Source organism: Patagioenas fasciata, chromosome 3 (genome assembly GCF_037038585.1).
Source record: "Patagioenas fasciata isolate bPatFas1 chromosome 3, bPatFas1.hap1, whole genome shotgun sequence".
NCBI classification, from domain to species: Eukaryota; Metazoa; Chordata; class Aves; order Columbiformes; family Columbidae; genus Patagioenas; species Patagioenas fasciata.
In genome coordinates this window covers 6,641,387-6,654,494 of record NC_092522.1, presented here as the reverse complement: position 1 = coordinate 6,654,494, position 13,108 = coordinate 6,641,387, and the positions used below count along the sequence as shown (strand labels likewise).

The window sequence follows — 13,108 nt, the reverse complement described above, 5'->3', positions numbered from 1 at the left end:
CTCCCAAGTAGCAAATGATAGGAGAGGAAATGGCCTCAAGTTGTGCCAGGGGAGGTTCACTTTGGATATTACGAAACATTTCCTCATGGAAAGGGTTGTGAAGCACTGGAACAGGCTGCCCAGGGAAGTGGTGGAGTCACCATGCCTGTAGATGTTTAAAAAGCGCTTAGACGAGGTTCTTAGGGAAATGGGTTAGTGCCAGAGTCAGGTTATGGCTGCACTCGATGATCTTGAGGGTCTCTTCCAACCAAAATGATTCTATAATGCCTTTTTGCAGCAGCCACCGATTTATCCATATTTTTTTTTCTTTTAAAAGTACCTGTGCAACTCTCAACCACCCGTGACCTTCGGGTCAGAACCAAGGGGCAGGCGGTGGGGCCGGGGTTGACTTCTGCCCTGTGAGGAGCCGGTTGGATTGGTCAGAGAGAGGGCACCCACTCCCCTGCAATGGCACCACCGGAACGAAAAAAAAAATAAAAGAATAAAACCGAAAAAGAAAATAAGAAATGACAGAGAATCCTCCCCTGCCGGCTCGGGGTCTCCCCGCTGTCCCCAGGGCTGCGGCGCCGCTTCTCTTTCGCTTTGCTCTCCCTCCCCCGCCGTCCCGCCGGCCATGGCGCCGCCTGCTGCTCCCCCTGGCGGCCGCGCCGCGCGCCCCGCCCCGCCCCTCGCTGACGTGTGGCCCCGCCCCCCCGGCTCAGCCGCTGCCGCCTCGACTTGAGGGCGCGCGCCGAGCTCCGCGCCTGCCCCGCGCCAGCGCAGCGCCCGCCGGGTCCGCTCCGCGCTCCGCTCCCGCCGCCAGCGCCATTCCCGCGCCCCGCCGCGCACGGATCGGCCCCCGTTCCGCGCCCCGCGGGTAAGTGCGGGGATCAGCGCTTTCTCCGCGGGTCGGGGGGTGGGGAGGGTGCGGAGTTCGAGGAGGAACGATGCGGCGGGAAGTTTGGGTATCCCCCTCTCCGCACACCCGCACAAGGCGCCGGGGTGCGAGCAGGGCGCTGCGGCGGGGAGCTCCCGGCTGGCTGCGCGGCGGGGCGCGGAGGAGCGCGGAGTAGCGCGGCGCTTTGCTCAGCCACCCACCCACCCACCGTGCGGTTGGGGTGTGCAAGCCGGCTGCTCCCCGAACCGAGCGGTGCACCGGCTCCGGGAGAACGAGCGCAAAAGCTCCGCGGGAGCACAGGGGAGCCCGGGGGGGATCCGCATAGCAACGCCGGCGTGTTGGGACCCCCCTCGTTTTAACGGGGCGCCGCGGGGGGAATCTTCCTGTCCGTAGTACCGCGCATCGCTGCCCTGGTTTGGAAACTTCCCCCCCCTCTCCCGTATATATTGAGAAAAAAGATAAAATCAAATAAAAAGGAGCCGTTGTGCCCTCTCCCCAGCGCAGCCGCTCGTCACGCACCGATTCTGCGGGCGAGGAGATGGGGAACAAAATGGTTGCACAGGCGTTAAGAAAGAATGCAACAGGCCCGAATTCCCCTCCAAAACACCCCACTTTCTTGGGGAAGAAGAGCTGGCTGATCATCTCCCTGGCATTCGAAACGTCCTCGCCTAGTTTTAATCAACTTTTCTGCTGTTTTCTGTGTATTAAGTGATTGTCTGCGCTCGCACAAGCTCAGCAACTTAATTTCTAAACGGCTACGCGAATAAATATTTCATCCACTTAAACCTTTGCCCACTTCATCTCTACGTTATTCTCGCCCCGAACACCGTTCCACGCCGGGTAGATGTGCCGGAGCCTTTTGTTTTACCCTGTTCCTCGCACACAATCAAATCAGGAGCTGCAACTTAGTTAAGGTGAAGCCCGAGGATCCCTGCGTTTCCCAGCCCAGCAGTCGGGCTTGCAGCATCTAGGCTCAAGCTTTCTCATTTTTTCTATTTTCTTTTGGTTCCTGCCTAGTTTTCTAGCTCACCCCCTTGGCGAAGAAAAGCTCTTGCACAGACAGCTGCCTCGCTGGCTCAGTCCTTTTCTTTTGAGGTAGCGTACATTTTAATCTCTTTGACCGCAAAGGGGTTTTTTGAGCCCAACCCTGGCGCATCCATTCAAAGTTTCCAGGAGCGTTGCAAACGCCAACGAGGAGGGCACGTAATTAACTAATTCGTGGAGTGCTGTTAGCCATGGGTTACTAATTGGGACCGAAGGCAAGTCGCTTTCCTTCTTCAAGGGATCAATTGCGGTCAGTTAACAGAGCAGCAGAGCTTTCTGGACACCAGATTCACCCCGAAATGCAGAATTACTTGACAGGGAAATAAATCATACTCCTGAGAAGGAGCACCTCAGCTGAATGCATTTTCTTATGGCCACTCCGAAGATTCACAATTTGCATTTCTATGTAAATCCTCTATGCGGAGAAAAAGTACTGAAAGAAGAGGCTGAAAATGTTCAGACTTAAAAAACCAATTCATTATCCTGACCCCAATTTCATTGCCTAAAATATGCTGCCCAAAGAGATAGAAGCATCAATTATGCTCTACCGTCTGTTGCCTGAGGATATGGCGTCTTAATGAACATTTCTTTGAATTAGAGTGAAAAATGCGTTTGTCAATTCAAGTGTACGAAGAAAATAATTCTCTGCTATAAAACAGAAAGATCAGGATGTGTTTTCCTTGTCAGTATATGCCACACATTAGGTCATACTGAAGGGGTTTCAGTGCCCTTCCCTCTCTCAAAATAAAACAACCCACCCTTAAGTTTCCTTTAATTTATTCCAAACCCATACAGTACTGCCCGGTTTAAGACTGGTTTTCAAGTATTTCGTAAACAAAAGGTATACCTGGGTTTATAGAAAGCCAACTATCTTAAAATATACGGAGGTTATTCTAATCCTCTTATTCATACTGTTATCAAGCTTTTCTATTTTTCCATCTACATTTAATCACTTCTAAAAGCTGCATTTTTTCCTGCCTTCTGTGCTCCTCCTATATACCAGAAACAGTGACAACCTTTGGCATGTATTTAAAACGCTAATTATATTTTTTATTATTATTATTTTTGTACATTCATGCCATTTTAACTGGAGAACAACCAGATAAATACTGTAGTTAATACAATCAGCATGGGAAATAGGGATCTGTAAATTTTCTGAGAAGAGTAATTATTTTTAATATATATATATATGGTTTTTTTGAAAATCTCTCCTTTATAGGCTGCCTCTGTTTTTTCTCACCAGGAGACTTTGTTGTAATTAAAGCAGAGAAAACTGGACAGCAGCAAAAAACATCTGACTTGTGGCTCTTAAAAGCACCATTTTTGCAGCGTGTACCACCCCCCAGTGGGCAAAAAAACTCTGTAGTAAACTCACAGCAGCAAGCTTTCATCTCCAGAAATAACGTGTATACCTTTTACAGCAAGAACAAAATAAAGAAGCGTTTCTAGATTGGGGTGGTGGGTATTTTGTCTATTTGGAGTTTTTTAAATTATTTTTTAAATTTTTTCCTTTGTAAGCAATAGCTACAAGTTGAAGGATATTAAGTAAGACGATGGTGAGTAATCAAAGCAAATTGCTGGAGTTTGCAAACTTTGCACTGCAATTATTTGAAGTGGTTTCAAATGCCCACCTTTGTCTCCTAGCAGGAGGCGTGGATGCTGATGGCTGGTTCTTTTTGTTGTTTTTTCCTTTATCACTCCCAAAGCACAGGAATGAACAGAAGAATTAAAATGGGATTGCTTACACTGATTTTTGATAAGTGACCCAATATCACTCAGGGCAGGCATATTGAAAAGTGTTCAGTAAATATATCATCCAAAACTCCGTTCTTCTTTTCTTGAGCTGTAAGAATTCAAGGAATCTTACAGCTTCACTTTTTTAAAGTCTTATTTTTTGAGGAGCAAATTTAGGAATCGGGAGATGAGAAACAACCGTTTTAAAAGGGAAAGAAACAGAACTAGTGAAACTTTATCCAGCGTTTAAGTAATATTTTATACAGGCTTAACATTTTGTGCCAGGAACTCCCTATCAGACATAATTCCACCTAAACTTGTCAAGAGTGAAAAACATTGATTTTTACCTTGAAACAGTGGCAGCATTTGTTCTCTATTATTTTAAGCATGGGTGAGTTACCTCAGCAGCAGCTCTTAAAAGAAAACCTAGAAACCATAATTGGCTAAACTCAAAGAGCGCTAAAAAACACCAAACAAAAAGCCATTGCAGAACACTCCCCCTCAAAGTGCTGCTTTTAACGTGCAACCTTTGCAGAAGCAGAGGAGTCAGAACAGGAGGAACAGCCTGGATCTTTTCAACCCAGCATCTTCAAAACCAGGAAAGGTTTTAAAAGTAAAACTTCAGAAGAAAACAACTCTTAGGCTCATTTCCATCCTCTACAGCAAATACTGGTTTGACTCATCTTAGGCGTGGAGTCGAGCTTTTGCTCAAAAAAATCAATTTCTAAGTCGGATTCGCTTGCATTTGAGGGAAGATCACATGAAAATTTGCATTTTTTTTTTAAGGCACTTGAGTTAGAGCTAAGAAGACAAAAGCAATATTGTATTCAACTACTACAGAAGCAGGGTGGGGGGGAAGCAAATTTTCTACCACTACATAAAACCTTCTCTAACAGAAGAAAACCCCAAATTGCACCCAAGCAGAGCCACAAGGTGACTGAAGGGCTCACCTTCACTTTAACAAACTCCTTTGCATTTTTCCCCCTTGGCAAGGCAGCCAGAGGATCTTCTGCTTGCCTGGCACCAAACAAAAGGCTGGGGCACCTTCCTGAAATATGATGATCGTGGAAATTGCAGCTCCTAGACAGGGTGCTTAGAAAGCATTTTGCTGTCACGACCAACTAACCCTGAGTAATACACTTAAAGAAAACAAAGTACGGGCACTGTTTTAAGTGTAGATTAGCACTGTGGAACTTTGTTTTTTAAAAGCTGGTGAAGCTATTGAAGAGGCAGCGTGACCTTTGTAAACTCCACGGGCAATATATGCAATAGACAGACTTGATGAGTATTTTAAAAGCAAAGCGCATTTTATGTTTCTGATACATTTCAGATTATAAACAAATATGGAGGTAAATCTGGAATGTCGGTACACTGATTAAGCAAAATTGTTAGGCTTCTCAAGTATGTATATTCTAATGTTAACTTTAAATTATACCCTCGGCATTTAGAACCTAAAAATACCGAGCTGTTCCCCTTCCCACTGTTACTTTGATGGTTAGAAAGAAGCCACTGAACTACCAGAGTTCCTGCCGGAGAACACAGAGGTAGATTAGAAATTCAAATAAGCATTGTGTGACCTCGAGTGAGCCAGGTCTTGATTTTATTCATGTTTTATCACGGCTTGAAAAGAAAAGATCTCTGGCACCGTTTATTAGAAAAACTCCTAACTTTTCAAATATACTTTTTTTTTTCCTGTTGCCTAGCTCAATATATAATATTCTTCTTGGTACATTTTTTCTGGTATAGCGCAGATTATTTTGAACATTTTAAAATAAGCTGTACCACAGCGATAAGTCCACGCGCGAGGCTCGCGCGTTACCACTATCTGTAGTAATTCACTTGCTTACACAATGTCCCGGGAAAAGTAATTTAACCAGGCGGTTCAGCAAAGTTCATGAAAACATTCAACTCGCAATGAAGATAAGCGAGAAAAGCTGCTGTTCAGTTGTTCAACGTTAGTTTTGTTACCAAGAGGAAAAGTCATTTTTGCATCTAAAAAAAAGGAGGTTTAGGCCACACTTTCTAAAATGTGTTTGAAAGTAATGGTTTCTTTCAAAACTATGTGTCCATGAAGCCTCCCCAATTTGATGTAGCAGAAACCTGGACACAGTGTCTGTACCAGTGGGGGTCACTTTTCTTTTCATCCTGCCAGATCAGCTCTAATGACTTGATGTCAGGGAATATTTAGAGACGGCTCAAGGAGGAGAAAGTTGGAGCAAGGCAGCAGGATTCCCTTCTTCTCTGTACACACATCACTGGAGCCTTTGATATGCAAAAACATTGTTTTCAGCTATGGTTTCAGATATAAAAGGGAAGTGCAAGGTATCAAACAATCAAAACCTGAAGAAAACTATTCTAAGTTTAGAAAAGGGAGTGGGGGGTATAGTCTTAATCCACATTTTTGAAACAGTGTCGTCCTCTCCAAAGAGACCTGCTTTTATTTGTCTCTCGTTTTCATGTAATTTGGAGAGAAGGGATAAAAAAAGTTCCAAGGACTTAATGAGCTTTAGTGCTTTCATTTTAATCCTACACATTACTGCTATTATAATAGTGGCAATAAATGAAGGGATGACTATCAAATGGAGCAAAGAGGAAACAGTTTATATGCTAGAAGGGTAAAACAAATGGATTTACTTTCTTGTGTATGGATATATGTAATGTATGCATACTACAGCCTCTGTCTTGCTTAATACCAACATGTTTGTTACAGCTCTAAAATTTCTAAAGAAAATGTATGTTTGGGGTTTTTTTAAGTACTTAAAAGTTACTGGAGCCTTCAAAGGCCTATTTAAGGAATTCATATTAATTCTTCACAATATACTTCCAGAAAATACCCTCTGTCACAACTTCCCATTAGTTCCTAAGAGGTACCATTTTTTTTATACAGCTGTTAAGCAAGTGTTTATTTCAGAGTTTCAGGAATAAAGCCTGGACTTTTATCCCCAAACTGTCCAGTAATACAGACTAAGAAAAGTGGACACTGCAATAATACGGAGCATTTTTCTTCCATTTTATAATACTGGTTGTATAAGCTACCCAAGTTACATAAGTTACAAAAAAATATGCATTTCTTTATATTCTAAAACGTGGCCACACAGATTGCATTTTTGCCTTAAATAAAGCATCTGTTAAAGTACTTATTTATGCCACAGTGGAGGTCTCATTTGAAGTTACTATTTCCATTACACAGCTTCTGAAAACAAGGTGCAACAACAAAGCTCAGCTGAGACTGAAAGCAGCATCAGGAGATGCTTTACCATCCTCTCCCTAGACAATCACACCATCTCTAAAGTGGGGGGCGTTTTATTATTTATTTTTAATGGTCAACATTTTTCTATGATACAGAGCAGCATAATTTGTGTCTATGTCAACGATTTCGTGTCAGTGCACATTTCTCCTTGCTATAGGATTACGACTGATCTACTTTGTGATGGACCTGCTTTGAATTGCAAAGGACAGAGTTTTAAAGCGGACTTTTCCTTTAGGTCTAACCTGCTCTGAAGGACCAGAAGTTACTCAGAAGGCAGCTAAGCAAAGCATTCCTCAGCACGCTGGTTCTTCCCAGCATTGTGCTCAGTTCCCCAGACAACACGTGATCAGCAATAGGAAAAGCAAGTCAACATTAAGGCATTTTAACATTTCAGATGTCACCATTTCTATTTCAGACAGACTACCTGTTTGCACTCAGGGAAAGCAGACCATCACTGGATACTTTCTGCAACAGTAATATCAAGTGGCCAGAGTTAAAATATACCATTATAAAATAAGCAAATTAATTAGAGTTCTTCAAGAAAAGGCAACAGCCAGGATTGAGGATATTTTGCCTTTTCTGAAATTAAAACAAATCGGATAAAATGCTGATCTAAATGCTGATTCCACTCTGCAAAATGACAAACACAATGGCTTAAGAGTTCCTATGGAGTAGCATATTGAGCATGGACAAAACTCTCATATGTACCTGTGCTCTCTAAGAGCTGATGCAGGTACCTCCCTAGTCCCCAGTTCAGAGTCAGCACGTTGCAAATATTAAGATCATATTTTAGCAGAACCTTTTTCCCTTTCATCCAGTAATTGCTGAATGGTAATTAGCTCCCTTTACATTTAAAACCAAGGAGAGGAACATCATCTACCTCCATTCACCAAGAACACAAAGCAACCAACCATTTTGGTCTCCTCCAAAGAGGCAGCACTGGCATTTGTAATCAAGTGGGAAATATCATTTACAAATATTTTGTTACTGTCTGTCAATTCAAGATGACTTTATTTTCTACTGAAAGGAAAATATAGTTCCAGCACAATGTTTTCTTGAAGAGCTCTGTATTTGGCTGAAATATCAGTATGTTGGGAAAACAAGAAGTGCTCGTCATGTATACAACAAACATAATGTAACTTATAGAGGGGATACAACACTACCAGAATACGAGTGTCCACCAGTTATTAATTCCAATTTTTTTATGTTTGTTTTTATTTTCACAGGAAATTAAGAGGTCAAGGAAAGCCTTAAAAGGGGAGTTTTCTGGGAAGGAAATCGTACTTTTGTGGGGGTTTTTTGATGAAGAAAACCATCTGAATTGTCTTAACATTTCCACGGTAGAGTAACTTCTGTTCTTTCAGCACAAGAGGAATTGGTTTTTTGCATTACAAATTTGGAAGCAGCGTTAAAAAGTGAGGGTTGGCAAATGGTTCTCTCAAAGAGGCGTGGATGTATCAGGATGTAGCTGCTGTACGAAGTTTATACTTGGATAATTCTGGATTGGAAAAAAAAAAAAAAGCTCTGTTCCTGACCTTTTCTGAAGAGGCTGCCATCCTTCAGGCCTCAGCATAATGAATAGTTTCCACCACACGGCGGTGAAGTTGCCACCTCCGACTACTACGCCGCACACAAGAGTTTGTAAGAGTTACAAAGAAAGTAATTCCTGCTAAAGGCATTAAACCAAACAAAGGAGGCTCTTCATTCACAGACTTTCCAGGAGGACAAAACCAGAGGGAAGCTAAAGCTCTTCTACAGGCCAGCCTGGTGTGCTTACGTACCATGATAAATCTTGGTTGGAATGCTCATTGAGTGCTGTGCCAGGGGCTGGGGAACACACACCACCGAGAGGAGAAGCACCGGCTGAGTAAACACAGCTCCATGGAGTAAACCGTAAGAGTGACTCGTGAGAAAGACATTCCTGTACTGGATATCCTCAAGCACAAAATTTACTCGTACCTTTAAATACGGTAGGATCAATATTCATTTCTTTCCCTTTTCGTGCCTCAGAGAATAAAGTTCAATTAATATATGAACCCACAAGAGGAAAGGTCATGACACCGCTTAATGCGCAGGTCATCGTGCAGAAGTTCTCACAACCCTAATTACAATGGTAATTGAGTTATGTTGTCTTAAAAGCTATAAAAATGCTAATTACCTGAGCTCAATGTACAAACACACTACCCAGTGCGAAGTACAATTTCAGTCTCAAGAGTTAATTTATATTATCCTTCCCTGTACAGTTCGAACTAATAAGATGGGGAAATGTGGTTAAACCTACCAAATAGTCTGTTATTAGCATGCTGCTAGTAAGAAGACTTTTGAGAACGACAAATATTTAAATAGGAAATTAAGCATGTAATGAAATACTCTATACGGTCAACTAAAAAGCTGTAGTAGCTCTACCAGCTATGTCAGGTTGTTAGTTACCTACCAGTTGTTATATTCACCTCTGTAAACGCTCCAGCTTGAAAACCAAGAAAACTAGGCCACAGTATTTGTAAGATACACAGGGTGACGTTGAAACACATGAAAAAAGTCTTTAGCTGGCCCTTGCTCTATTGTCTGCATTTTATGCTTTGCCATTAGGACTTTTTTTGAGCCTCCAAAATAGCTACCGCTAAACTTGTGGGTTTGGTAAGGGGTTTATAGTTCAATTAAGGGCTCCTGGGGTAGTTAGCTGGCTTAGAGAATTAGTTCTTACCTTTCAGATACTGAATGATTTACTTGAACTCTAGTGTGGCTCTGTAGTTATTTGTGCCCTGCGAACAAAGAGCGTCTCTGCACGTGAAATGTGAAGGAATCCTTAGAAAGAGCCTTCTTGCTTAAACAAAACAACTCACAGATCAGACATACTTTGTTTATATTGTTTTCATTACTATGCAGAATAACCTGTTAATTGAATTAGCACAAGTAGTAGTATCGTTATTGATGTAAGGAAAAGAAAGTAAAATGTGTTTATAAGCTTGATATTCAGTTTAATATGCACGTTTCCAATGTCTTCTGTAATGTTGAAGTTGAATTTTCATCGCGGTTTCTTCACTGATGATCTGGATAATTTTGTTTGTTTGGTTTTTTTAGATTGTTGAAGATCAGAACTGTATACAAATCTCATCATTCCTGACCATGATTAGTGTAACCTGGAGCATCTTCCTAGTTTGGACTAAAATAGGGCTGTTACTTGACATGGCACCTTATTCTGTTAGTGCCAAACCATGCCCTTCAGTATGTCGCTGTGATGTGGGTTTCATTTATTGTAATGATCGCGATTTGACGTCTATTCCTACAGGAATCCCAGAGGATGCTACTACCCTCTTCCTTCAGAACAATCAAATAAATAATGCTGGGATTCCTTCAGAACTGAAGAACTTGCTTAGGGTGGAAAGAATATATTTATACCACAACAGCCTAGATGAATTCCCCACTAACCTCCCTAAGTACGTTAAGGAACTGCATTTGCAGGAGAATAACATAAGGACCATTACTTATGATTCACTTTCACAAATTCCTTATCTGGAAGAACTGCATTTGGATGATAATTCCGTTTCTGCTGTTAGCATCGAGGATGGAGCTTTCCGGGACAACATCTATCTCAGACTTCTTTTTCTCTCCCGAAATCACCTTAGCACCATTCCCTGGGGTTTGCCTAAAACGATAGAAGAGCTACGCTTGGATGATAATCGTATTTCCACAATTTCAGAGCTGTCCCTTCAAGACCTTACAAATCTAAAACGCCTTGTTTTAGACGGAAATCTTCTAAATAACCATGGATTAGGAGACAAAGTCTTTATGAATCTAGTCAATCTTACAGAACTGTCACTGGTCCGCAATTCGCTCACAGCCGCGCCGGTAAATTTGCCGGGGACAAACCTAAGGAGGCTTTATCTTCAAGAAAACCATATCAACCGTGTGCCACCCAATGCTTTCTCTTACTTAAGGCAGTTGTATCGACTAGATATGTCCAATAACAATCTTAGCAATTTACCTCAGGGCGTCTTTGACGATCTGGACAACATAACTCAGCTGTTTCTTCGCAACAACCCTTGGCACTGCGGGTGCAAAATGAAATGGGTACGCGACTGGTTACAGTCATTGCCTTTAAAAGTTAACGTACGTGGACTGATGTGCCAGGCACCAGAAAAAGTACGTGGAATGGCTATCAAAGACCTCAACGCAGAAGTATTTGATTGTAAGGACGATGGCATGATAAGCACCATCCAAATCACTACGGCGGTACCAAACACGTTATACCCGGCTCAGGGACACCGGCCGGTTTCCGTGACCAAACAACCAGACGTCAAGACTCCCAACATCAATAAAAACTACAGAACCACGGCCAGCCCGGTACGCAAAATCATTACAATATTTGTGAAATCCGTAAGCACGGAGACTATCCACATCTCCTGGAAAGTTGCACTACCCATGACTGCTTTAAGACTGAGCTGGCTCAAGATGGGTCACAGCCCTGCCTTTGGATCTATAACTGAAACGATAGTTACAGGCGACAGAAATGACTATTTGCTCACGGCTCTCGAGCCAGAATCGCCGTACCGTGTCTGCATGGTTCCCATGGAAACCAGCAACATCTATCTCTCCGACGAAACGCCCGAGTGCATCGAGACCGAGACGGCGCCACTCAAGATGTACAACCCCACCACCACCCTCAACCGGGAGCAGGAGAAAGAACCTTACAAAAACTCCAGCTTGCCCTTGGCCGCCATCATCGGCGGCGCGGTGGCGCTGGTGGCCATCGCGCTGCTGGCCCTGGTCTGCTGGTACGTCCACAGAAACGGGTCCCTCTTCTCCCGGAACTGCGCCTACAGCAAGGGACGCCGGAGAAAAGACGACTACGCCGAAGCGGGAACCAAGAAGGATAACTCCATCCTAGAAATCAGGGAGACTTCTTTCCAGATGATCCCGATAACCAACGACCAAGTGTCCAAGGAGGAGTTTGTAATACACACCATTTTCCCCCCCAACGGCATGAATCTGTACAAGAACAGCCACAGTGAAAGCAGTAGTAACAGGAGCTACAGAGACAGTGGTATTCCAGATTCAGATCATTCACACTCATGATACTGAAGGGCGTGAAAGACTGGTTTGGGGTTGCGTTGGGTTTTTTTGGTTCGGTTTTGTTTTTTAAAGAAAACGAGAAAAAGACTGACTTAACGGTTGCTGTTCTACTGCAAAACACTGGATTAAAAGACTGACAAAGCAATGTACTGTACATTTGCCATATAATTTATATTTAAGAACTTTTTATTAAAAGTTTCAAATTTCAGGCTACTGCTGCGATTCATGTAGTGGGGATACCTGACCACAATTCTATATTTTAGTATTTTTTAGTAATTTGTACTGTATTTTCCTTGCTAATATTGAAGTTACAGACCATTTAACTTTTGTGTTCTACTGAGTAAGATGACTTGTTGACTGTGAAAGTGAATTATCTTGCCGTGTTGAGCAGTCAGAACATTCATCTGAGATCCTTGTAAGTGTAAGCACAGGCCATTTTTCACTTTGGTATCAATAAAATGACGTTGAACCTGGCAAATCAGGAAGATCAAGAAGTGGTTGCAAAAACTCACAGAACTTCAATGTTGGGTCTATTAAATCTGTAAACCACAACGATATTCAATAAACAAAAATGCGTGTAGTAATGGGCAATATCAGCTGTCTGGATATATCCATTCAACAATGGTGAAATCCAATTTAAGAGAAAATAATCAAATCAATGACATGCATGAGACTGAAGCTGTTGACACGTGTAAAGAATTGAGCCCTGAAAGAAAGCACGATCAAATTCCTAACAAGGAACTTAAAAAGCAATGTGCTAGGATCTACAAAGCAAAGGGGTAGTTAGTTTAGAGATAGATTTCTGGTTATTAAAACCAGTAGTCTGCTTATTCCAGAGCAAACAGTGATGGACGGTCACAGGCATTTGAGGGGCAGGAGGACAGAGACAACACTTAGAAATTGCTCTGAATAGAAAAAGGGGTGAAAATGCAGTTTCACGAGGGGGGAAAAAAAGAGCAATGTAAGCAAGGTCTCAAAAACTTTAGACACCAAGGTAAGCAAACAATTGGGGAATACAGCTATTGTAAAGCATATACCCATACAGTATACAGGTGTATGTTCTATATACTGCCATCACAGTCGGGAATACTGCCCATTACTGTCACAGTTTTCCAGAAATTCCTTGATGA

The 13,108-nt window shown here is 42.5% G+C and overlaps 2 protein-coding genes across 4 annotated transcripts in view; one reads left to right on the top strand and one right to left on the bottom strand.

Annotated features, from left to right (window-relative positions):
• Positions 1–13,108, bottom strand: part of MACROD2 (mono-ADP ribosylhydrolase 2) — an 854,364-nt gene that overhangs the window by 744,636 nt on the left and 96,620 nt on the right. The window lies entirely within an intron of this gene.
• On the top strand, positions 718–12,562 carry FLRT3 (fibronectin leucine rich transmembrane protein 3). Its single transcript, XM_065835012.2, has 3 exons — positions 718–856; positions 8,132–8,875; positions 9,987–12,562. The coding sequence occupies exon 3, from the start codon at positions 10,032–10,034 to the stop codon at positions 11,979–11,981; it is 1,950 nt and encodes a 649-aa protein (XP_065691084.1). The 5' UTR covers positions 718–856; positions 8,132–8,875; positions 9,987–10,031; the 3' UTR covers positions 11,982–12,562.

What these genes read in the sequence shown, in the direction of transcription:
- FLRT3 (XM_065835012.2), top strand. Translation starts at nt 10,032, where the DNA reads ATGATTAGTGTAACCTGGAGCATCTTCCTAGTTTGGACTAAAATAGGG.